This window comes from Paroedura picta, chromosome 4 (assembly GCF_049243985.1).
Source record: "Paroedura picta isolate Pp20150507F chromosome 4, Ppicta_v3.0, whole genome shotgun sequence".
In the NCBI taxonomy this organism is placed as follows: Eukaryota; Metazoa; Chordata; class Lepidosauria; order Squamata; family Gekkonidae; genus Paroedura; species Paroedura picta.
Genome location: NC_135372.1, coordinates 100,632,518 through 100,656,562, shown reverse-complemented (window position 1 = coordinate 100,656,562; position 24,045 = coordinate 100,632,518). Strand labels below are relative to the sequence as shown.

The 24,045-nt window shown below is 40.9% G+C and overlaps 1 protein-coding gene across 15 annotated transcripts in view; it reads right to left on the bottom strand.

The window, feature by feature from the left end:
• The window catches only part of NFASC (neurofascin), a 208,626-nt gene that overhangs the window by 55,335 nt on the left and 129,246 nt on the right, over positions 1 to 24,045 (bottom strand). For 10 of the 15 annotated variants that reach the window (XM_077334671.1, XM_077334672.1, XM_077334676.1 and 7 more), the window contains 13 exons: positions 23,071 to 23,202; positions 21,961 to 22,104; positions 19,815 to 19,926; positions 19,552 to 19,718; positions 18,487 to 18,634; positions 17,078 to 17,202; positions 15,986 to 16,030; positions 14,356 to 14,457; positions 14,036 to 14,233; positions 12,748 to 12,818; positions 10,567 to 10,795; positions 4,674 to 4,789; positions 1,659 to 1,863 (listed from right to left, as the gene is read on the bottom strand). In XM_077334671.1, coding sequence (XP_077190786.1) covers positions 1,659 to 1,863; positions 4,674 to 4,789; positions 10,567 to 10,795; positions 12,748 to 12,818; positions 14,036 to 14,233; positions 14,356 to 14,457; positions 15,986 to 16,030; positions 17,078 to 17,202; positions 18,487 to 18,634; positions 19,552 to 19,718; positions 19,815 to 19,926; positions 21,961 to 22,104; positions 23,071 to 23,202 — 1,794 coding nt within the window. The remainder of the gene's footprint in view (positions 1 to 1,658; positions 1,864 to 4,673; positions 4,790 to 10,566; positions 10,796 to 12,747; positions 12,819 to 14,035; positions 14,234 to 14,355; positions 14,458 to 15,985; positions 16,031 to 17,077; positions 17,203 to 18,486; positions 18,635 to 19,551; positions 19,719 to 19,814; positions 19,927 to 21,960; positions 22,105 to 23,070; positions 23,203 to 24,045) is intronic. The other 5 variants (XM_077334683.1, XM_077334685.1, XM_077334686.1 and 2 more) reach the window with 3 other exon arrangements.

Genomic DNA, 24,045 nt, shown 5'->3' with positions numbered 1-24,045 from the left:
AATAGCTTGTTCATCCAGTTCTTTAACCTACATGTCACACTACCAATTACTATATCTGCTTAGTAAGAGATAGGTAACTTTTTTTCTATCAGAGCTCATATCCCTATTTCAGGCATCCAGTGAAAGGAGCTACAAGAATGCTTTGTCAAAAGAACAAACTGCAGGTCCTTACATCACTGATAAGTCCTCCAAAACATAAAAAGAGCTTTCCCAGAATTTGGGTGATTTTCTGCATCACAGGGTACACAGTATACAGGGTACTGTACTCCTGCAACGTTTTCCTGGTGCTGCTTGTGTCACTGCCCTGGGATTCATAGTGGTTCATTATAGTTATCACAATTAAGCAGAGAAACATAGTTTAAATTCCCTTGAGAGGCTGTTGCTGGCCCCTTTCATGTTGAATCTGATAGAACCCACTAGAATACTTCCATGCTTAGGATACAGCAAAAAAGGAGAGCAACAAGGACTGTATTGAAGCTTTTGTCAAACAGGAGTGATGCAGGAATTGACTCAGTAGCTAAGGAAAAGTCAGACAATTCAATTCAGGGCATGAACAGATATGTCGGTTGGCCTACGTAAAATAAATACTGCAGACAGCTGCTATTAAGATTTAGACCATGCAAGGGGAAGAGGGGATTTGATTCTTCACTTACCCCCCGCCCCCAGGTTTGCTGGTCAAAACCAAACTCTACATACCATTATTGGACACCCCCCCCCCCCAAAAAAAAGGTGCTCTTTTAAAAGCATTTTAGCTGCAAAAAGAAGATTTTGCTAAACAAGAATTTTACTTTTTGGGAGATAAAAGCCAGAAGAAATTCCTGGCAGGAGGATTATTGTATAAAAACGATGTCCATTGTGCAATTCTGTCATTTCTCAGTGCCCTACAATCATTACAGAGGTTGCTGTTCATCAGCTTAGTATAACCCATTAGAATGATACAGCAACTGTAAACACTAAGGAAGCTTTCATTGCCGGTTAGGAGAAATAATGAAAAGATATTGATCCAGCTATGAAAGCAAGCGGAAGTGGTAGTCTCCACTCTACAATAAAATCCTTGAACATGTTAAGACTAAATTCGACCATGAGCAGATTTAGGTAACAGTTCCATTACAGAGTACATCATGGACATGGGGATGGCATTCATTTTATAGAAAGGAGAACATGGGCAAAATTATTTCTTGGAAAGAAGATAGACAGTACAATCAGCAATAACAATAAATAAAAATCTGCTGTCAAAGGGTCATGCTGCCTTTACTAGAGCATTTTCAATCATTTCCATTTTACTTAATTCATTTATCTATTACAAGCCATTATTCTTTATGAACCTCAGTAGTGAGTGTCTGTGCAGCCTGATCTTTGAAGTCTTATACTATATCCTCTTTGCTTAATCCACTCTTTATGCTCTTCCATAACACAGAAGGACATAGAACAGTGGCAGAGAAGACAAAGGCATTTTTAGGGCATTAGGAAACCAACAAACCTAAACCTATGCCAAATGGAGATTTTAAAGAGCTCTTTATCATAATCAGCAGCCTAGTCCTCTGAGCCCAGGGAATTTCAAGACTCTAAGACTCACAGAGCTCTAGTATACCTTCATGTTTCACATACAATATAAATGGTGCAAAAACCTGCACAAGGTCATGAAGGTAGGAACCTACCTCCTTCAGGTGTTGTGAACTCCTTAATTTCACTCCGAGGCCCATCTCCTCTCCCGTTGACTACAACCATCTCCAGTTTGTAGCTGCTGTAAGGAAACAGCCGGGACACTATGCCCCGTGTTCTGTCTCCAATAAAACTCTCAGACTGCCTTTTCTTGGAGACCCACAGATTCTTCAGGAAACTACTCTCTCTCCAGAAATAGGCCTTCAAGAAACATGCAAGGCAAGTGAAACTTTTTCCCGTTTGGGTTTTACTAGATTTAACCGAACAAGTTCAAACATTTGCTTTTTAAATACCAGGTGGGTTAGTTCACACTTGCCAACCATTCCATGGAGTAAGGTGGAAGTCAGTATTGTTTATTGTTTTACAGATGGGAAAGGGGAAAGAATGCAGGAAGTTAATGAGCTAGCCAAAACTAAACAGGCCATAAGGGACCAAGCTCCCCATCTCGATGATCATTAAGAGACTCTTCATACTAGGCCAGCCTTTCTCAATCAGGTTTTTGTCAAACTCTGGGGTTTCTTGATGGCCCTGGGTTTCCTGAATGGCTGGGAGTTAAATAATTGTTTATACAACTAAAAGAATTTAAACATTGATCAAGTTTTCTCCCCCCTTAAAATCGCCAATGATGGTCCTAGAGGGGATAGGAAAGGGAGGGGCCCTGGGTGGGCATGCACACAGCTATGCTTCCCAACCCTATTCTGCACAATCACAACACTTCTGGGGTTTCTCAAAGCCCATGCCCAGCCTATGCTGTGGCAGCTGCACTGGTTATCAATTAGCTTCTGAATCAGGTTCAAGATTTTGGTTCTTACCTATAAGGACTACCTGTGGCCTGGGCCTTGCATATCTGAGGGACCGCTTGTCTCCTTATGCCCCCCACAAGTCTCTTTGCTCTGCGGGTATGAATCTGCCGGTTATCCCCAGTCCACGGGACGCATGCCTAGCTTCAACCAGGGCCAGGGCTTTTTCAGTCCTGGCCCCAACCTGGTGGAATGGGCTCCAAGAAGAGCTGAGAGTCCTGATGGAGCTGCCAATATTCTGCAGAGCCTGTAAGACAGAGCTCTTCCGCCAGGCATTTGGTTGAGGCTGGGCCAGGAAGATCGGATACCTCCCTATATAGGCCCCTGTAGAGGCATAGCCTCTGGTCAACTGGGCAGGGGCACCTCTCTCGAGGATGATGGGGATATTGGGGAACAGTTTGCCCTGGTGTTATAGGATGTGGTTGGGGTAGGGGTAGGGATATAATTTATTTTACCTGCCATCAAGGACTATTGTCGTTTCTGTTTTATGGGATTTTATTCTTTTATTGAAAACCACCACGAGCTGGACTGGTTTCAGGAGTGGCAGAGGATAAATCCAATCAATCAATCAAGAATGTTTCAGGGGTTTCCCAATGGAAACAAATGATGGGAAAGGCTGTTCTAGATGTACAATGCAATCGATATTTAGGAACAGGAAAAACAAGGAGTAAAGAGTTTCATATCCTATGAAACAAATTTCTCAGAATTGAGAAATGTGAACACTTGTCAAATGGGAGGGATAGACTACATTTCTTCTGAAGTGTTGAAATTCTTAAACTATTCACTGCTAATTTGCTTTTTTTTCTTTTGTAACAATTCTCTAGACTTTGTTTGGTACATCTCCTGGCAACATTTTTAGAAAGGGATGGGAGAGAGAGCATGATCTCAAAAACATAAAATGTTTAGGATTCTTTTGCTGTAGTTTTTAACTACTTTTAGTTCTCAGCACAATTTTTAAATGTTTTAAAGGCCAAAACAGAACACTGGTACACAAATTAATAAACCATGACAAAAATACACTAGGAATGACATAACAGACAGGAAAAGTGTCTGAAAAATTAATTTTCTTAACCATTGTGAAAATTTGTGATGAAGGAAACCAGCTTAACATTATCAGGGGCTTATCAGAATAGAGGCTAATAATATTATTAGAAGAGTCAGCAACTACTCAGAACTGCCCTTGATAAATGACAATATTGACTAGATGAAGTCACAACTAACCAATGTTAAATGCATTTTTGATATGATTGCTCAGAATGTTAAAGGGATTCTTTTTCGAAGGGAAAGCAACAGCTTTAAGGTGAGGGAAAATTTTCAACCTCATTATAAAAATTTAAGTTGTAATTAACATGGAGTATTTACTTTTTGAAACAAAGAATATTTCATGCTATCTATTCCAGAATGAATGTGAGCTCATCATTTTGAATCAGCAAGAAATCATCAATGAGACCACATCATGTTTCATTAGAAATGTTGGAGCAAAAATTCTGTAAATGATAAAGATTGGCCCCTATAATAAAAAATAAATCACTTTGAAAGCTGGTTTACTTGTCATGACTTTCCCTACAAAACCTCAACACAATCATACACATAAGGAAGCTACAAATGGCACAACAAATTAAAACTGTCTATGACGGAGACTGACCTTCTTTGAACTCCAGTGGGGGAAAAATATGCCCTGTTCACAAGAAGGCTATTTTGTCTGGATTTTAAAAACCTGCACAAGGTCATGAAGGTTTTGATATATCTATGGAGGTTTTTCTGCAGTTGTAGATATGTGCCTGTATAACATGGGTTTTCAGTGTCATTTAGAATAGCTGTTTTTTTATACCCTGCTTTTAACTACCCGAAGAAGTCCCAAAGCAGCTTACAAACACCTTTCCCTTTTCTCCCCACAACAGACACTCTGTGAGGTAGGTGGATCTGAGAGAGCTCTAACAGAACTTCTCTGTGAGAACAGTGCTAAGAGAACTGTGACTAGCTCAAGGTGACCCAATTGGCTACATGTGGCAAAGTGGTGAATCAAACCTGATTCTCCAGATTAAAGTCCACTAATCTTTAACCACTACATCATACTGGCTCTCAAGCGGTTTAGCAGTTTCTGGATCTTTCATGTCATTCCCACTGTATAAGGGCCATGTGACTAGTCATCATTAGTGTCAGGGTTAGCCATATTAATAATCAAAAATATATAGTTTCAGCTGTGCTCACTCTGTACTCCTTAAGCTGTCCCTGGATGGTATCCGGGTATACTCTAGTCCACTGCAGGTTGATTGCCGTACTGTTTAAAACTCTGAGTCTAATATCAGTGGGAGCAGCCTTAGGATCTAATTGATCAGGAATAAAGTAAAGCACAGATTAAGAAAACACATACATTATAAGAAAGGTTTCATTCCATCTTGAAGATATCATAGGGTTTGGCCTAAAGCAAAAAAACGAGCTTGTTCCTCAATGTTGCTCCAGCATCTTAGGAAACTGCATGCAAAAGTACATCTGCTGCCATCATGTGGGAAGAAGAAGCAATCTCACTTAAGTATTGCATGACAACATCTATCCTATCCTACTTTCATCCTTGCCTTTCTCTTCCTTCCACCCCACTCCAAATTAAAGGTACTTTGTCCTCAACAAATTTTATGTATTTATATTCAGGGCTGTATGCTGCCTTATCAGCACTATCCAACAGGTAAGGCTAGCAGCTGAAAAAAGAAAGGAAAAAATGCTCCTAGCTATGATTCATCCCCAACACCCTCCTGCTATATCCCTAAATTTCACCTCTATAACATTAGGTGAGCATTTTACAATTCAAAGTCATTACTAACAGGATCAGAGCATCCCTTAATGAGAAACACCCACCTTTTAAAAATTTCACAACACACCTGAGCAGCAGAGACTGATCTGAATTAAATATTAACTAATAGTTATAAATATTAACACAAAGTATCATTTTCCCCACAGCATGAAGCAACCCATTTATTTTCACCGTGGCTTTTATCCTGGGAATACAAATGGGAATAAGAGTTGTACAATTTTGTTAATTTTGTTACAGGGAAATAAGTCTTCATTGACAGGTAGCAGGAAAAATGCCCCCTCAAAGCATTTTAAGGTACCACTGGACTCTTATATTCTGCTGCTACAGTAAGGAATGATCATGTATTTCGGTGTCTTGATGGTCAGGCAAAAAGGTAACCACATGGATTACCTTGGGAAACCATTTCCTCATTTTGCAATGTGACTTAGGCTATAGTGAGAAATTTTGAGAGGGTAGTGTACAGAGGCATCATTGTCTATGCACCCTAATTTCTTTTGGCACTGATTGCCTCTGGTCTTTTGCAAAATTTGTTCATCAGAGATGTCAGCAGGATGAACATCCAGGCCATGAGCAACAAAGTCAGTTCTAGACTACTGTTGTACCAGCAAACACTCCGTAGTGGATGAATGAGGAGACGCGATTTCAGTCCCATCACTATGCATTTTGTCCATGAGGTTACCATAAAACCCAGCATCAGCTTTTTGGAAGTTTCTGAGGAATGCTGGGGAAAAGGGGTTCAAAGATCCACTCTGCAGCTTGTGGTCCAAGGCATTGTCTGCCTCCAGTTGTTAATGTGGATTGGAAAGAGGGAAGTTTTACTGATGATAACCTGAATGCCTCAAAATCTGCTGGGCTGCAAGGCCCAATGGGGTCACCCAGGCTAAATGCCTTGATGTCTGCCTTTGACTATTGAGAATTACTGGAAAGAATCGTTGCATTTTGATATACATACCTTGGATTATTGAGAGGATTTCTTGAATAAAGTCCTTTACCTGGTTTATCAATGTCAATAGTCAAAGCAGTATTTATCCAGCTAGTACATCCAGACTAGCTAGTACATCTAAACTAGTTATGCAACATTCAAGATACTAAGTATGTAACTTAGTTTTTTTGCTGCTGTTGTTCTGAATACATCCCCTTTAAACAAGCAACAGTGATAGATGTGATAGATAGATATGATGGCGTAGGGGTTGAACTTTTCACTTTTTTATGCTATGAAATGCTAAGATTACTAAAGTGTCCATTCAGTGCTTAAACATTGTAGGTGACAATGCAAAGTTCTGTAATATTTTGTCTCTGTAACTTAGCTTCTGGAACTATGTCTCAATCAGAAGGCCTTGTGAGGAGGGTGTACTTGACCATCTCTTGAAATGCTGCCAAGTAGTGCCAATGTTGATGTACCGGACTGGCCTGTTTCCAAGGCCACTAGAATTGTTGATACTAAACCACTGGAGTCGGGCGGAGGGCTGGGAGGATCGGCTATCGCCTTTTAGGGACCTTTCTGGTGACTTAGCAAAATGGCATAAGGGTGGTCCCAGGGGGATGTGCAAAGGGTGGAGACCTTAGGTTATTGGTCTGACCTTTAAGGGCATCACCTTCTCCTGCCTCCAATGAGAAATTATATAATTTCATATTACTCTATTGTTCTATACACAGGCTGTTTCGGGACCAACCCACCTGTGTCATTTTGTTCTTCTGAAGTTCAATAAAATCATAAAAGGTTTTCCAGTCTAGATAGATAAATAGATAGATAGATAGATAGATAGATAGATAGATAGATAGATAGATAGATAGAAAGACAGAGACAGACAGACAGATTTGGCTGCTACAGTTCTTGTGACCTGATGGGGGTTTGTGGCATGCATGCATGGGCAGGATAAACTGGCTAACGTATGTGCAATTTCCCATGGGACATGGGAGTTGGCAACAGCAATGGGATCATAAAATGCAGATATCAAAGAGAAGACTGGGAAATTTCTTTGTAGTTATATTCTCTGCATCCAGGGCTTGATGGAACATGAAGGGTGAGAACAGCAAAGGGTAGAGACTGAGGAATAAAAAAATAAAATAAAATCTGTAATGTGTAGATAGGGACTAGACATAATATCTGGGTCACTGTGTGAACAACAGCTCACAGTGAGCAAGTTAAAGACATTTTAATTAGAAAACAGAAGAAATGGCGCTGCACTACAATCTACGAAAGGTGTTCTTCATTCTAAATTGAGAAAAATTGGTGTGTTCATTCAAACTAACTAGCCACTGAACGACTGCAACATTTCTGAGATTCTGGTAGCATCTCTTTTCCAAACACAATTGGTATACAGGAAGAGGCTTCAGGAAGGCCTGGCTTCTGACTGACTGCACACCCTGCCCATTTTTCTGACTGTCAGGGCAGACATGTGCAAAGAAGAGTACTTTCATAACAACAGTACTAGGTTATCTGTTCTCGATTCTTAATTTTAAAATAAATCAATACAGAAATGATTCATTCATTACTTTCATGATGTAGATGAATAGAGTATTAGCTAGGAAAGCAAGGTCTGAAATTTATTTTTTATCCCAAAAGGTTGAAAGCAGGAAAAATTTACCAGGGAAAAAAATGTTCAAAGTTTGAAAATGCTGGCTATGCTTTTGTGGTCCAAGAATGAAAAGAAATATTACTATTTGCCTACATTTGGTATTAACTGTATGTGAATATGTGAAACATGAAAGATGTTGATCTTCTACCACAGTTCTCCCTAGCCAGTATTCCTTGTTGTATTGAGTCCACATGGAGAAAGGATGAAAATTATTAAATTTATTTCCCTTCACGCAATAGTGCTTTCTATTTCTCCTCCTGTTTGCCCTTCCATATTATCTTATGATGCTAATATTTGTCTAACATATTGAAAACAAAAATGGAGAGTAAAGAATTAAAACAGAATAACGATGTCTTTGGCTCAAAATTTCCACTGACTATACTAGCTTAATTGAACTGTCTGAACACCATTCAAGGGGTTGTTTTTGACATAATAGACCTTTAATAGCCAAGATTAATCATTTGAGAAATCTCCTGCTTCCTATGTCTTGCTGCAATCTCTAAATTCCCTGAAGAATATCACAGGGGAAAAAAAATCATAGCAGGTTCTCAGTGCACTGAGGGACAAAGTAACATTCTCAGTGACTTCTTTATAGGTGAGTTCTCCAGTGGCATTCCTGTCTAACATGGGGCCTTTTATGCACTGGTGTTTTTTGCAGTACATGTCCACTGCCCCCCCCCCCCCCCCCGTTCTGCATTTCTCCTCACTTTCACCCTGCACGTCCCCCAGGTGCTCAGTTCACGTTTCCATTGCTGTTTCTCCATGTTTTGTGAGGCTGGTTTTGTTGCAGTTTTTTTCCCTTTCTTCACTCCCAAGCTGAGGGTAATTCAGAAGCATAAACATTCCCTAGGATTTCCTTACACACCCTTTCCCACCTGTCAGAGGCCACTCCTCCACTGTCATTCTCCATGCCTTCCTGCAATGGAGCCAACCTTGTGTCAGACCTTTCAGTAGTCACACTTCTCTCCCCTACCTGGTTTGGCTGCCTTTCCAATTTGTTTAGCAGTAAAAAAAAGAAGATAGATGAAGAAGGGGAAAGAAGTTTGACCGATGCTTGAATCTGAAGCGCACTGTAGTGGAAAGCTGGGGGTGGCATTGCAACCCAGTTTAAGAAAACTGCATTTGGGTTGCAGCTGCAGAATGAATACACCACAGAAAAAAAACAGGTATATAAATGCAGGCACTGAATTTGAAGTCAATCTTAAAAGACTTGACTGCAGTAAGCTGTTTGTGCAGAAAAGGCCTGGGCTTCATTCAAATGTCACCAATGCACAAACATCTTTCAGAAGCATTCATGAGTCTTTACCTCAGATGTCATTCAATGGCCAAATCACCCACTGTATCCTTTGTCTGGTGGTGAGAGGAATTTACTATGTCAGGAACTGAAGAACTTGAGCTGTATTCTCACAGTTCTCTGTCCATTCAGCCCCCAGGTATGACAATATATAGCAGACTACTGTCATCATTCTTCCTCATTGGCATAGCTTCATAGGTTTAATACCTTTTCTTGGGAAGGCAGAAAAATAATAAATGCCTTACAAATCTCACACTAGTGGATAAAATGAATATGATTAAAGACTAAGGAAGATGAATGCCTTCGATTATTCACAGTTCAGCTGAAACAAAATGCTATTATGTTTCACTGATTTCTAAGATTTAAGCATATGCTTACTTCTCTCATTAAAATCTATGGGACTTAAAAGTGCTTTAATTTGCAAACTAATGATAACCAAAGGACTAAGGGCAACAGGAAGAAGTTACACACTAACCCATATATACAAACTATGGAGAAGTGCCATGTGTATTTTCATTCCAGAAGGAGTATAAATGTTTAAGTTCTAAATTATTTCAAAACATATGCAGTCTTGGTCTTGCAGAGCCATTCATCGGTAGGCTGTGGCTCATTGGTCATCTTGGGGCCCCATGCAGCTGAACCAATCATGTAATTTATTTTCATGTGATTTGGAGGTTGGGGGGGCAAAGGGAGATTTTATTTGGGAACTCCTGGGGCTTGTGGCAGTCTGGAATGAAAACAAAAACCCTCTTCATGCAGTCTCCCATAAAAGTAGAAAACTAGATTAATGAATTAGGCAACTAAGCTTGTGCTAAAACTTTGATGGTAAAGAAAAATTGTCCAAAGATTTTGGATTCTCAAAGTCTGCAGATTAAGGGTACTGTTCATTACATTGTGTTCCATCCTTTCTTGAAGGAGCTCAGGAAATCTTTCCAATTTATCCTTACAACAAAACTGTGAGGTGAGCTGGACTTGGGAAAACAATCCAAGGTCACCCCAGTGAGATTCATAGCATTCATCCATTAATTTATCTGTGTTCTGCACTTACCTGCTTAAATTCCACAGACAGCGAAACCAAAGACCATGGCCAACTCATTTGATGTCTCTGAAGCTCAGTGGTATATCCACAATGTGGACATAATTGTTTTGCCTAGCCTTAACATTTGCATTATTCTTCAAAATGTATTTTTTACAAAAGCTACTCTAAGCATGCTGTTCCAGTATAGGAACATTAAAGAGACATCTACAATTGCAGCAGTAATTACTTCAGAGGAGTTGCACTGGAATGCACTCCTTTGCAGAAAAATGAGCTGGTCATGACAGTACGTGAATGTCAATGAAGCCCCTTAACACTGGCAAGTGTGAAGAAGCGAAGCAAACCCTTTTGTATACCCAAGTCTCTCTAGCTAAGAGGATACTCACAATCTTCCCCTGAGTAGCCAATGACAACATCAGGTTCTTGAGCCCTTCCAAACTCGTTTTCTGCCTGCACTTTGATCTCGTAGGGCACGTAGGTTGGTGTCTGGGTAACAGTGTACTTGTTGACATCACCACTGACAGTTACATTGTTCCAGCTCTCTCGTGTGTCCTTTCTCCTCCATTTCACAATATATTTGAGTCTGGGGCCATACGCTTGAGTTGCATTTAATGGCTTAATGGATTTTAAAAAAGAAAGAAAGAAAATGAAGAAGAGACTTTTGTAGTATAATGGCTATACATCCCATCTCTCCCCTTTGCAGTTTAAAATTAGACCAGAAGCTGTAAAATCCATAATTAGATCTTCTACTTCTTTTTACAGCTAAGACATCTCAACAGGAAACAAATACACAACCTCAAGTTGAACATCACCATCTTCTTTCTCCCTTCCCATGGTTGTATCAAAAGGTATAAACAATGCAGCTGTTGAAGATTATCGGGGCCATGTGAGACTGCAATTTAAATTTAAAATGCTGGAAAGGACTTATTGCAAAGCTCTCAGTGCCATGTTCAGTTTCACCCTAGCACATTCTCACACATTCATGAACAAAGAAACAACCAAGAGTCCTACAGCATCTTAAAGATCTTCATATGGCTGCTATATACACTCACATGGAAAAAGTGATGAGCAAGCTTTCAAGTTCCCCAGAAGTCTTCTTCAATACAAAAGAACAAAGTTGGGGTGCAGTGAGGGGAAAATAACTTTTTGGAACATGATGGAAAAACTTCACGTCTGCAGTGGGTAGTAGTTTTACCAAAAAAAATGCAAGAACAATGGCAGTCCTAATTAAAGGTGCCAACACCATCTAACCTTCTGTTATTCCAATAATACACTATTACAAACTGCAGACTCGGGGTTTTTTTACCACATTTTAAGCCATCTCTCACTTCCACCTCCCTTCCTCTTTGTTTTTTGTACTCACCTGAAGAAAAGTACTGGAAAACTCAAAAGTATTTCATGACATTTTCCTTCGTTTTAAGAAATTTTTTTAATGCAACTGCTATATTGGATTAACCATTATTGATGCCTGAAGCTTTAGAAGAAGAAGAGAAGAGTTGGTTCTTATATGCCGCTTTTCTCTACCCGAAGGAGTCTCAAAGCGGCTTACATTCGCCTTCCCATTCCTCTCCCCACAACAGACACCCTGTGGGGTGGGTGAGGCTGAGAGAGCCCTGATATCACTGTTCAGTCAGATTACTGTTTTATCAGTGCCCTGGTGAGCCCAAGGTCACCCAGCTGGCTGCATGTGGGGGAGCGCAGAATCGAACCTGGCATGCCAGATTAGAAGTCCGCACTCCTAACCACTACACCAAACTGGCTCTCTGTTTAGAGATACATGCAGAGAAAAAAAGTTAAGTAGAGTTTGCCTGAAAAGGTCAGAAGTGTAAGTCTGTAGTAAATCTAGCTAGAGCATTATATATACAAGAAGATGGGAACAAACTGATCATTCACAGACCTACTGTAGTGCTTCGCATTTCATGACATTTTGGTTTGTTTTGAAATACCTTCCCCTCCCACCATACTTACAGAATAACTCTTCATACATCAGATAAAGTAGACTCTAGTCAATCACAGCATAGGCCACAATGTGTATATTGCTTTGGTGTCCCATGAGAGATCCTTTGTTGATCTTGTTACATATATGGTCTGTTTAGCCTAGGCAGGAGACGACTGAGAGGGGATATGATAATCATCTTCAAGTATTTAAAAGGGTGCCATATGGAGGATGGAGCAGCGTTGTTCTCTCTTGCCCCAGAGGGATGGGTAAGAACCAATGGGATGAAATTAATTCAAAGAAATTCTGTCTCAACATCAGGAAGAATTTCCTGACAGTTAGAGCGGTTTCTCAGTGGAACAGGCTTCCTCAGGAGGTGGTGGGTTCTCCACCTCCTGAGGAAGCCTGTTTTAAAATTTTTAACAGAGGCTAGATAGTCATCTGATGGAGAGGCTGATTCTGTGAAGGCTCAAGGCGGTGGCAGATTACAATAGATGAGCAATAGGGATGTGAGTGTCCTGCATAGTGTAGGGGCTTGGACTAGATGACCTATGAAGTCCCTTCAAACTCTATGATTCTATGACAATAAAGTATGCATCACGATTGAGGAGACACTACAATGTTGGCTCACCGTCCATGATATAACCATATTGTTTTTTGAAGTTCCTGCCCCTTGAACACCTGTGGGGTTAATTTCTGGACCTGAAATAAATGAACACAAATTTTGTTTTAGATTACTGATCACAAGAAGTATACCATGCTGCATCACTAAAAGGCTGTGTCTCCTTTACTACAGAAATGAAATCTAAAGCAGAAAAGCGACACAAGCATCCTACTAAGGATTGCAGATTCTGTGAAAACGATGAAAGCAATGACCCCAAATCAAATGGCAGAATTGTTCAGAGACAAGTAAACAAGACTACAGAATATATGCACTACACTATATATATACATCCTACACAGTATATGCACAGTATATTTCTTTGTTTCATTTCTATACTGTGTGTTCCTTCTTTTGTTATCAGGTGTGGTGCAATCTGTCATAGGTGTAGGTGCTGTAGGTGGAAAAATACCCAGTGTGCAACCTCTGTGACCTGGGCCTCTATTAAAAGGGAGGCATCCAGATTCACCCCCAGACTATTAACACTGGTCGCTGGCGTGAAATGAACCCAGTCAAAAGCTGGGAGCTACATCATATGTGTCAGCCCAGCCACCGAACCTCCATCCTAGCTGGATTTAATTTCAGCCAACTCCACTTGAGTCAAACCACCAAAGCCTTCAGACACCTGGCCAAGATGTCTGGGGGTATTGCTGGATGGCTGCCCATCAACAGAACTAGTTGGGAGTCATCAGCATACTGATGATAACCCACCCTCAAACACCAGACCAGCTGAGCGAGGGGGCACAGAGAAAAGTTCTCTGCAGGACTCCATATACCAGGGCCTGATGCTGGGAGAAGTCGGGGAGGCAAGCAGAGGGGATGGGATTTCCTGTCTTCTGTGACTCCCCTACATATCCTTTAATAAAAGGAGTTCGGGTTTCTGGGTCAGTGAAATAAATGCAAACAAAAGGAGAACATGAAAGGTACTGATATTTTTTCAAAAGAACAAAGGGAAGAAAAGATTAGGCCAAGAGTTTGCTGGAGAGTTCAGCTTCACAGAAAAAGGTCTTTACACTGCCAGCAGAAGTTGGCAGGAAACTGAACAGGAGGGCACTTGCTGCATAATATCTAGGAACTCACACTGTGTAGCATTCCACTGATGGGTTAGTCTTATGCCCTCATGCCCCAATCTTGACATCATTAGCTCTAGAAGACTCTAAATGTTGCTCTGCATGCCTGTAGGAGCCTTGTGTGTCTGCACAGAGACCATAATGAACGGGAACTTTTTTGCTACAAATGCATCCTGGACAGCACTTACGTGCTCCATTTGTTTGGTATCGTTCAGAAGGCAAGCTGGGATAACTGCTTCCTACTTCATTCACAGCTATTACTCGAAACTGGTAGTTGACATAGGGTGCAAGGCGCAGGACAGCTGAGTTCACACTTCCTGGATAACGGGAATGGTTGTGCCAAACTCCAGGTTGGAATTTATCCTCTTCAAATTCCACAATGTAATCTAGAGGACAGAATTAGGGAGGGCTAGTGAGACACAGCTTCTTAGACACTGTCTAGTAGACGTAAGAAGATTAGCAATAGTAGTAATCCTCAGGATTTCAAGGTAGAGAAGCATGCCCTGACCTGTGATGGGGCTGTTGTTGTCATCACCAGGTATCCATGTCAAACGTACACTCCTTTCAGCAAGGTCTGTTAGCTCAAGGTCACGGGGACGGTCTGGCCGCGCTACCAGCATAGAGAAGAGACATAAGGGCTGGGCATCCTTAATTAACATTGAATACCAAAATCTTCTTAGATCATCCTAACAGGCCTGGCCTGCACATGCAGCAGAATGTGGAGCATCTTAATAGAAACATGAATGAATAAACTTTAGACTTTGAGAGAAGGATCACATTTTTGAATGTGAAAACTATCAAACAGGTTATATGATGGGTCTCTTCCCCTGACATTCTAGGGTTTTTTTGTCGAGAGAGCTTTTTATGTGGAGGAGCATTGTAACATGCAACCCTGGCACCAGTAACCGGAAGTATAGGCTATTCTACCTCTTCATTCTGATGTATGTGCAGGCCAAACCTAAAACTCCTAGTCATCAAAAAATGGAATTTTGAAAATAGTTTCCTTGGACTAGTTACAAGAGCAAATATCCCCACTGGGTTTCAAATGCAGGGAGATAACGATTAAGATTACCTTAAACTGCAATTCTAGTTCTTAGAAGTACTGGTGAACGATTTTCAAAGATACCATAAGTCAGCATAGCATTAGTGATATGAACACAATAAATTAAGAGGCATCAGAAGTTTAAAATACAAAATTTGTGATAGGGTGAATACAAAGCCCCAAAAGAAAAAAAAATGTAGTTATCCTGGCTTTTTATGAAGGATGCAGAAATACTCGTAGAATCACAGAATTGGAAGAGACCTCCAGGGTCATGTAGTTCAACCACCTGCACAATGCAGGAACTCACAAATACTGATGATCTGCTTTCAAATAAGACCTTTATGTGCTCAAAAATAAGGATCACTTCACAGGATATGTTTTTGGGACACTCGCCTACAATATGTGAATGCTGCAATCTCAGCCACGGCCACTGACTGCAGCAGCTACTGCTGGCTGTAACTGTTTGCTCAGTTCAGAAGACTTTTTTTGTATTTGGGCAGAGAGGATATGGTATTGTGCAAACTGACTCTAACCCTGCACGGAAATGGCGTCAAGTTTGGCGGCAGGGGATATTTTTCTACCTACACTTATTTTCTGTAAAAGATGAAAAAAGGCATCTTTTGTTATCTTTTAAAGCCCAGTGAATATTACTCATCTCAGTTTTACAAGCAAGGAAGCATAAATAGAATGAAGGCCAAAGTTAACCTACATGAGCAGAAGAGTGATGAAATCCTTCCATCAATTTCTAACACCTGGGCTTATCTGTGCAGCCTAATTCAACGACTTTTCATCTTCGGGAAGAGGCAATGTCACTCTTACACGACATGGAGCAAATGTAACAGAAGCCTACCTCACAGGTTTGATGTGAGGTTAAAATGGAGGCCAGAAGAATGATGTATGGCACTTTGGATTGGGGTGAGTGAAACAAGGGATATAAATAAAGGAATTAAATTAATAAATAGTATCTTTGTGGTCCTGATGCCATCATATGGTAGCAAACCTATGGCACTAATTCCACACCAAAGTTAATGCAATGATGAAACTTCAGCTGGCAATTTTTTTAACCAAACAGGTAAAATGGATTAGTAGTGATTACCTTTGGGGAAAGTTGTCATACGGTTAACAGGAGAAGCTGAGACAGCTGCAAGGTAAGATATTAGCTGTTTAGAGGGTTAGTTCAATCCTTAATCATAGCCTGCTGAAGGGAAACAGCAAATGGTAGGATACTATCCCTTATATCATTTAAAAGATATTTTTCTTTACCAGCATTCCAGGTATTTCCCTTAAAGTGTTTAAGTTGCCTTCAGGGCAGGTGTCCCCAATTCTATTGAGCCAGTAGGCATTTTGAGAATAAGGAGTAGTGCCCTCACAAAATGGCTGCCATGGGGCCTAGTCACAAAGTGGCTATCAAAGGGTACTGGCAATAATCACAAAATGCTGGAAGGTTGCAAGCCAAGCATTCCCCCACAAAGGGAGCAGCAATTTTTGAAGATGTGTTTCCTACTGACACAAATGTGATGCCTTCTGGGGATTCCTGAAGCATCTCCTGCTCCAGTGACCTGGAGGAAAGTCAGGACTAGCTATTTGTTTTGGGCAACAAGCACCGGTGGCCATGGGCACCATGCTGGGGATCACTGTACTTGGTATCCTTTAAACAGGACTGGCAAACAGAAGGATTGCTCAATGTGTAGAAGAACAAAAATCAATTCCACAGTTTTGGATTAAGGAAAAATTGCAGTTAGTAACAATCAGGTGCTATTTGCTCCAAGTTATGCTAAGATCTGGCCACAATCCCTAAGCAAGGGGTAAGCATCTGTGCAGTAGACCTGCTGCTAGGACTCACTGAGGAGGGGATAACTTTGTTTTCTATTCATCATCTCCTGCACCCAGAGAATGCTGGTTACACAGAAGTGAACATTTCCTCCCCAAGGTGCAAAGGTCTGTTCAGAGATTTATGCTCAGAGAGAAAGTTTTTAGGCCATGATCTTGGCTGACTTTCTAATGACAGATCAGACAGTTACAAATTATTAATGGTAACATGTGAGCTTCAAAGGATTAGATGGTTAATAAAGGCATGTGGCACCCTCCATATGTCTTCCTGGATAGAACAAATTGTTGAGATATGCTACATTAGCCCCATAGACCAAATCTTATAAATTCAGTAAGCTTGATGGGAAGATGAAGTTACCTAGAACAGTGAGATGGGCTCTGGCAGTGTCTCTATCTAGCTCAGTGCTGGCTACGCAAGTGTAATACCCTTGGTCTTTTTCAGACACTCCATATATTGTCAAGCCATCTTCATCCTTCTTCATCCTTTCAAAACAGAAGCATTGGAATTAAAAGAACACAGCTTGCCCCCAAAAACAAGGTTTGCCTAATCCCATTTGCAGCTCAAGTGGTAATGCCTCCTCAAAGGAAGCTTTTTCAAGTATGTACAAAAAATGCAGATGTTTTCAGATCAGCTCTCCCCTCTGACTTCCTTACTTTCCTCCACTCCCTTCCTTTGAACAGTGTAATGAATCCTTATCAGCCTCAATAATTTATCAGGCTATAAAACTGCTTAGATTTTGAAGCCCAGTCTGTTAAATTCTTTGTAACTTTTGGAATGCACTTCAGAAACCAAAATGCACACATGTATGCATATAGAAAAACTCCAATGTTTTTCAGTAGCTAGTTCAAAATAAAAATGCTTTAAATGGGTAAAAATGTAAACAAAAAAGTCAATGATTTTAATGATTTATATTTAAAGTACAAATTAAAAATATTCTTACTGAATAATCAATGACCCATTTTACACTTTTTAATTTTCTCCAAGAGATAGCCCATCACAACTATTACCAATTGGCCATATCCCTGATTTTCTGAGAACCAGTAGTGAGGCCCACTTTAAAAACAGGTGGTCCACCCAGCTCTCCTGACATCTAGGAAGCAGGTGAGAGCAGCAGAGTGCCTGTTTCGCCTTCTGCTCCCTCTCCTGTGGCTAGGAGGCCAGCGAGAGTAGAGGGGCCAGCACAGAGTATGCCTGCTTGGCCTTCCACTCCTTTCCCTGGCACCCAGGAGGCTGACAAGAGTGGGGTGACTGACATGGAATGTGGCTGGAGGGCCTTCCTTGGCCTCCTGGCAGGCAGAAAGGTGAGGAGTGTGTGTGGACGGCCCTATAGCTTACCTTCTGGCTCTTCATCCTCATGGGAAGCGCCGGGGGAGGAGGAGGAGGAGGAGGGCAGGGAAGAGCCTCTGATTGGCTCTCAGTAGGGGAGAGCTTTCACCCTATTGGGGGAATGCTCCCACAGTGAGGGCCAATCAAAGGTGCATATTGTTGGAAGGATCATGCAGTTTTTATGTGCTATATGGCAACAGCTTCCAGAATAAGTTTATTTCTACTACAAAAAACTTAGTACATTAACATGATTGAGAATGGTGGGGGTGCTTCTTTCTAGTAGTCTTGCTAATCATCTTTAAGCTGTAAGATGCCAACAGAAGCTAGTATAATGCCAAAATAATTTATTCATTCCTTGCATCCTACAGTGATATGGAGCAAAAAGTTAGGCTTTCCACTTGTCAAGGCTGGAGGATAAGAAAGATAAAAGTGACACAAACCTGTTTCCTATGTATAGGGTGCTGTCATCCTTGAGCCAGGAGACTGTAACTTTCAGTGTGGGGTCATATTTTACTCTGCAAGATAAATGAATTGTAGAACCCTTCTTTGGCACTGCATCAGTTGGTCCAGTGATTATTCTAGTTGGGTCTATAAAGAATTGAAAAATTATAAACTTTTGAGATATCAGGGCAGGAGAGAGAAAAAAACATTTGTCTTTGTAAGAACAGAAATAAATTAACAGTGTTTTAAATACTAGAATTTTTTTCTAGATTTCTAGCACTCACAATGCAATCCCAAGCAGTCCATTGAAAGCAGTGGATTTAGAAGACCATAATTCTGCTTAAGACTGCACTGTAATTCTCCCCAATACTTAGAGCCACATGAAGAATAATGAAAAGCCCTTCTTATATGCATGAATTGGGTCTAATGCTCATGCACACTGAAGTTCTTTAGCAAAATACTTTTGTGCCAACAAGTGGCTATACAAGGGTGATAGTGAATGCTAAGACCTAAGAACCACCCTGCTGAGTAAGATCAGTGCTCCATATAGCCCAGCATCCCATCTCACATAGTAGACAAACAGTTAATCTGGAGGGCCAACAAAAAGGGCATACAGGCTCAAGCCTACCCCTGATGTTGCCTCCTGGCACTGGTATTTAGAGGTGCACTGCTTTTGAATGTGGAGGTTCCCTTTAGTTTCCATGGTTAGACGCCACTGATAGTCCTATTACTAGTTCCTAATTTCCCCAACAGGTCTAGAATTTCATCTCTCGTCACCTCAGTTTGACTCAGTTCAGATTCCCTTCCTGAAAATAGTGACTATGACACACAGTTCCATAAGTTCCACAATGAAAACAGATGCAAAGAATTTAGCTTATCCGCAATCTCCTTCCTTTAGCAAGTCTTGGTCATTCCTTGGTCATCCAAAGCAGATAAATGTCATGTTGCTTGGTAAACTGAGTAGCCCAAATGTAATCCCACTGACTTTGTAGGGACTCTGGCTATCCATGGTTCTTTTGTACATGAAGAATGCTGCCCCCCTGTGAAAACAGTAGTCATCTTACCTTTGACTTCCAGGCGAACCTGGATCTCTGCTTTGCCTAGAATATTGGTGGCCACACAAGTGTATGTTCCTTGGTCTTCTTTCCGAGCCATAATAATTTCCAAAGTCCCATTCTCATACATCCTATAGTTTCCACCATCCAGAGTGTTTCCCTGGCCATTCTTGAACCTCACAACAATGCAAAAAAGCACTTGTAAGAGAGGAAAAAAACACAAGGTATGTTCTGCTAGAAACAATGCTGCAGAAATTAGTAACAAGTCTTACCACCGTGCTGTAGGGATTGGGGACCCAAAGAATGGACAGTCCAGCAGAGTCCTGTTGTTCTGAATCACTTTCATCAGCTGGTTACGAGCAGCAAGGATACGAGGAGAAACATCTTAAAAAGACAACAAAATGTTGCCTGTAAAGCCAGTCAGAGATTATATGTTTGTTTACAAAGCACTATAAAATAGTACTACTATTTTCACATCAAGGGTTGCCATCCCTTTTTGAAGAGCTTATTTGAATTGGGGATGGTTTTCTTCCAAAAAGCCGTTTTAGAAGTGGGCTCTGTACAAATCAAGGGTGGAAAATGCAGGATAAGCAAGGTTTTAGATTTTTGAAGGCTGTTCTTAGAATCATGAATTGCTCCCCCTCCCACTTTTTCAGTCATTTTTGTCTGACGTTCAAGCAACTTTTGGACTCCCTTGATATTCTAAACCTTGTAAATGGATTTCCCTGTCCCGCTCTACAGAGTATAATTTTTACTATATTTCTTAGCTTTTAGTTCCCTGCCTGTTCTCATAAGCTTGGTTACCTATCCTTGCAACTTGAACCATGTAGCTTCATCATGCATACGGATGGTATCCTTTTGTATTTTATAATAATCTATCTCCTTTTTGATTAGGCATTCACTAATACTTTCTGAAGTCAAACTATGAAAGGAAGACAACTGCCTCTGTCCTTGCTTATCAACATTAACAGCTAGAGGCTGGAAATTTAAGGAAGAAGTAACCTTGGTTTGAGCTATTCTGCATGGTGGTGGCTGCACCAGGCCACTGCTGGTATGTTGCAGTGGAGCAGCATGCTCTGCCACTTCTTGTGTTCCCATGAGAACACATTTGAGGGTCAAAGCTGGTCCACCAAATTCTGTGTCCCTATGTGGGACACATTTCTGTGGCAGACCTAGTCTGCTGCTGAAATGTGTCTCTGCGGGGATGCAGCCACAGCAAAAGGTTCCACCGTGGGGAGGGGGGGTTGTAGGAAGGTGGGATTGCATGAGAATGCAATCCCACCTTCCTGCAAAAAAGAGCTCCATTCGGCTCTGTGGCACTGCAAAGCACCATTAAAGCTGAGTGGGGCTTTTTTGCCCCCTCCATGCCTCCATAGGACTGGCTCTTTCAAGCCTGGCTATTTCCATTTACATTGGCCTCTGCCAGGCTAGGTCTCATGGGCTCCCAAAGTGCCTAAGGGAACACGGAAAATATCCATCTTCCCTTAAAGTGGGGCAACGGCGGCCTAACATGCACCAGATCCTGGAGGGTGTTGGCCTGGTGGTGACGCCACGTGGAAGCTGGGATTAGCTTCCATATGGGCATGCTCCCGGCCTTTTCCGCCAGTTCTCATAATCAGCCTTTATACCCTTTCATAATTACTGGGTTACTTTTCAAATCAAATGGGCATGCATTAATATATTATTATTATTACTACTACTATTATTATTATACTACACTTGCAGTGAAGAAGTCTATGTGAAATGTGTACACATGGTATATTCCTCTATGCAATCATAGGAGAATAAACATGGGTAGGGTGAGTTACTTTGTCATGAATGAACAAAGAGGAAATTCTGATGTGGAAGCTAAATGTTCTGTAATTGTGAACCTTTTAAAAAGTTGGGTCAACGTTCCCAAGACTCAACTCTGTCTCCCCACAGACACAAAGCAGCTGTGGGGAATTTCTGTTAAAAAAAGGCCCATTTGGACTACTACCGGTGGGGGAGAGATGGTTCCTGTGTCCCCCGCCCAGCCATTTTCCATGACAAATGTTTATGGGTGGGGGAATTTTTTCTCCAATTTGCATACAGGAGAGCAGCAAAAACAGAGAAATACTCCCTTCCCCCAGCACCTGTACCACAAAAACATATCTGAATTGTCTCTCAACCCTTTGGGATTGAAATCAAAATGTTACTTTTGCCTAGGGGTGAAATACATGAATAAACACACACATTTACGTATACTCTTCCCTCTCCCCTGGAATTTAATCAGTGAGTAATCACATATGTTAGTTTTCCAGGGGAAGGAATATAATGAATGTATGACCATTTCAAAGCAAGGATAATTAGAAATGCTATGAAATCATTGTAATGCTTCCGAAAAATAATATATAATGTACAGACATCAGAGGTTTAAGTATCCTATATAATGCTCACCTAATACGCTGACAAAGGCATTGGCCAACAGGTACCCATGTTCATTGGAAGCGTTGCATTGGTACACAGCACTGCTGCCAATCTGGGCATCCCGGAACATAACAGTGTCCCCATTTACTTCACGGCTTGGATTAGGAAGAGAACCTTGGAGGTAGACATTAATTTATTTAGCAAACATGTTATCCTGGAATTCTAGTCCAAAAGGAATAATCAAGGCACCTCACAATGAAATAGCCAAAGTACAATCCCTATGAAAACAGTAATAAACAAATTAATCATTAAAAGCAGCAGACACCTAAGAGCAATCGAAATTAATAACATTGGCTAAAAATATGAAATCACATATATAGAAAGCAGCAGCATAAAACAAGGTAAAGCAAACAGCAATCAACTGTAAAAACAAAAACATGATCTAAAGCATCAAAGCAGCCTAAAAATCTAAAGAAACTCAGAGTACCAAAATATGAAATTTAAAAGCCTCTGCAGCAGAGTCTTATTGCCAATCTCATGAACTCAACAGATCTTTATTTTAGGACATTTTAATGCCTTAAATCCCTCAAAAAAGTCACCAAGGTGGTTAACAAATTATAGCATACATTATAACTGAATCCAGAACTGAAGAACTCTTCTTTTACTGCTAGCTGATGTTAGGAATTAACAGACTATTCGCTCACAGATGTGTGTCTATCAGCAAAATGGAGCTTCTCATAGAAGAAACAGTTTGTAAATTAAGAAGAAACACCCCCCTCCCCCCCCCCCAAAAAAAAAACCCTGATGAGAAATGAGCATGTTCATTACCCATGGAGGGCAACTGAGTATGAACTGGGAGAAAAGAGGGAAATGGAGGGGATGGAACCTCCTATGCGTTTATAATATCCTGGAGGGGAAGCTGTAGACACTTCTCCCTCTGTGACTTCTCATTGGACCCCAATTTGTTCATGAAAAATTCCATCTTCCTTTTAATTCATCATTGCTCATGCATACAGTGTGGTCATTATAGTAATACCATCAGTACTGAAATATCTATGTATTTTTATTCAGAATCATGAATTCAAGGAACATTGTAAGGGTTGTGAACTATTATTGCCTGTTCATAGTGGGAATGCTTACTTTCTATAGGTTCTCCATTCACCTGCCACTGGATTGAAGGTTTGGGATTACCATTGGCTCGGCAAATAAGTCTTCCACCCTCACCAGGAGCCAAAACAAGATTCTCTGGCTCATCCAACCAGTAAGGAGCAGCTTTAAAGCAAGACAGATAGACAAAGCTAATAAGGTTATCCTCTATCCTTTCACAACCTATTCCATTCTAATTAATGAGCATATCATCACACAGAAGAACAGCTGTTTTCTATACCCCACTTTTGACTACCCAAGGTGTCCCAAAGCAGCCTACAGATACCTTTCCCTTCCTCTCCCCACAACAGAGATCCTGTGAGGGAGGTGGGCTGAAATGACTCAGAGAACTGCTCTGCAAGAACAGCTCTAAGAGAACTGTGACTAGCTCATGGTCACCCAGCTGGCTGCATGTGAAGGAGTGGGGGGAATCAAATCCAGTTCTCCAGATTAGATTCTACTACTCTTAGCCACTATACCATGCTGGCTCTCTTACATAGTTATTCAGAGACCGGAAGAAGTTTGTAATAGCTTTATCTGCCAATCCAATAATATTGTTGTACAAAATACAAGAATAAGAATATACAAAAGCAGTCCATGTTAGTAAAACCCACCCAAACCTGCAGTCTGAGTTAGCATCCTCCAAAAAGGAGTTACCTGGGGGACAACATGGTACCTTCTTAAAACTCTTTCCTTGAAGGAAGTCTTATTGAATGGACCTTTGTAGGATTCTAAGCAGACCAGCACAGGATTGCACTGCTAGTTTCCCACAAGTGCAAAAATGTGAGTATGTCCTCCAGAAGAGATCTTGAAGAATTGGGTGGTTTAGATAGAATAAATATTAATTACAGTATGCTGGGGTCATGTTGCCAAGGATATTAAATGAGTATAAAGAGCGCCATGTTGGATCCCAAAGCACCATAGCACCCAATGGAGTTGGGTCAAAATGAATATCAATGCTAGTAATAT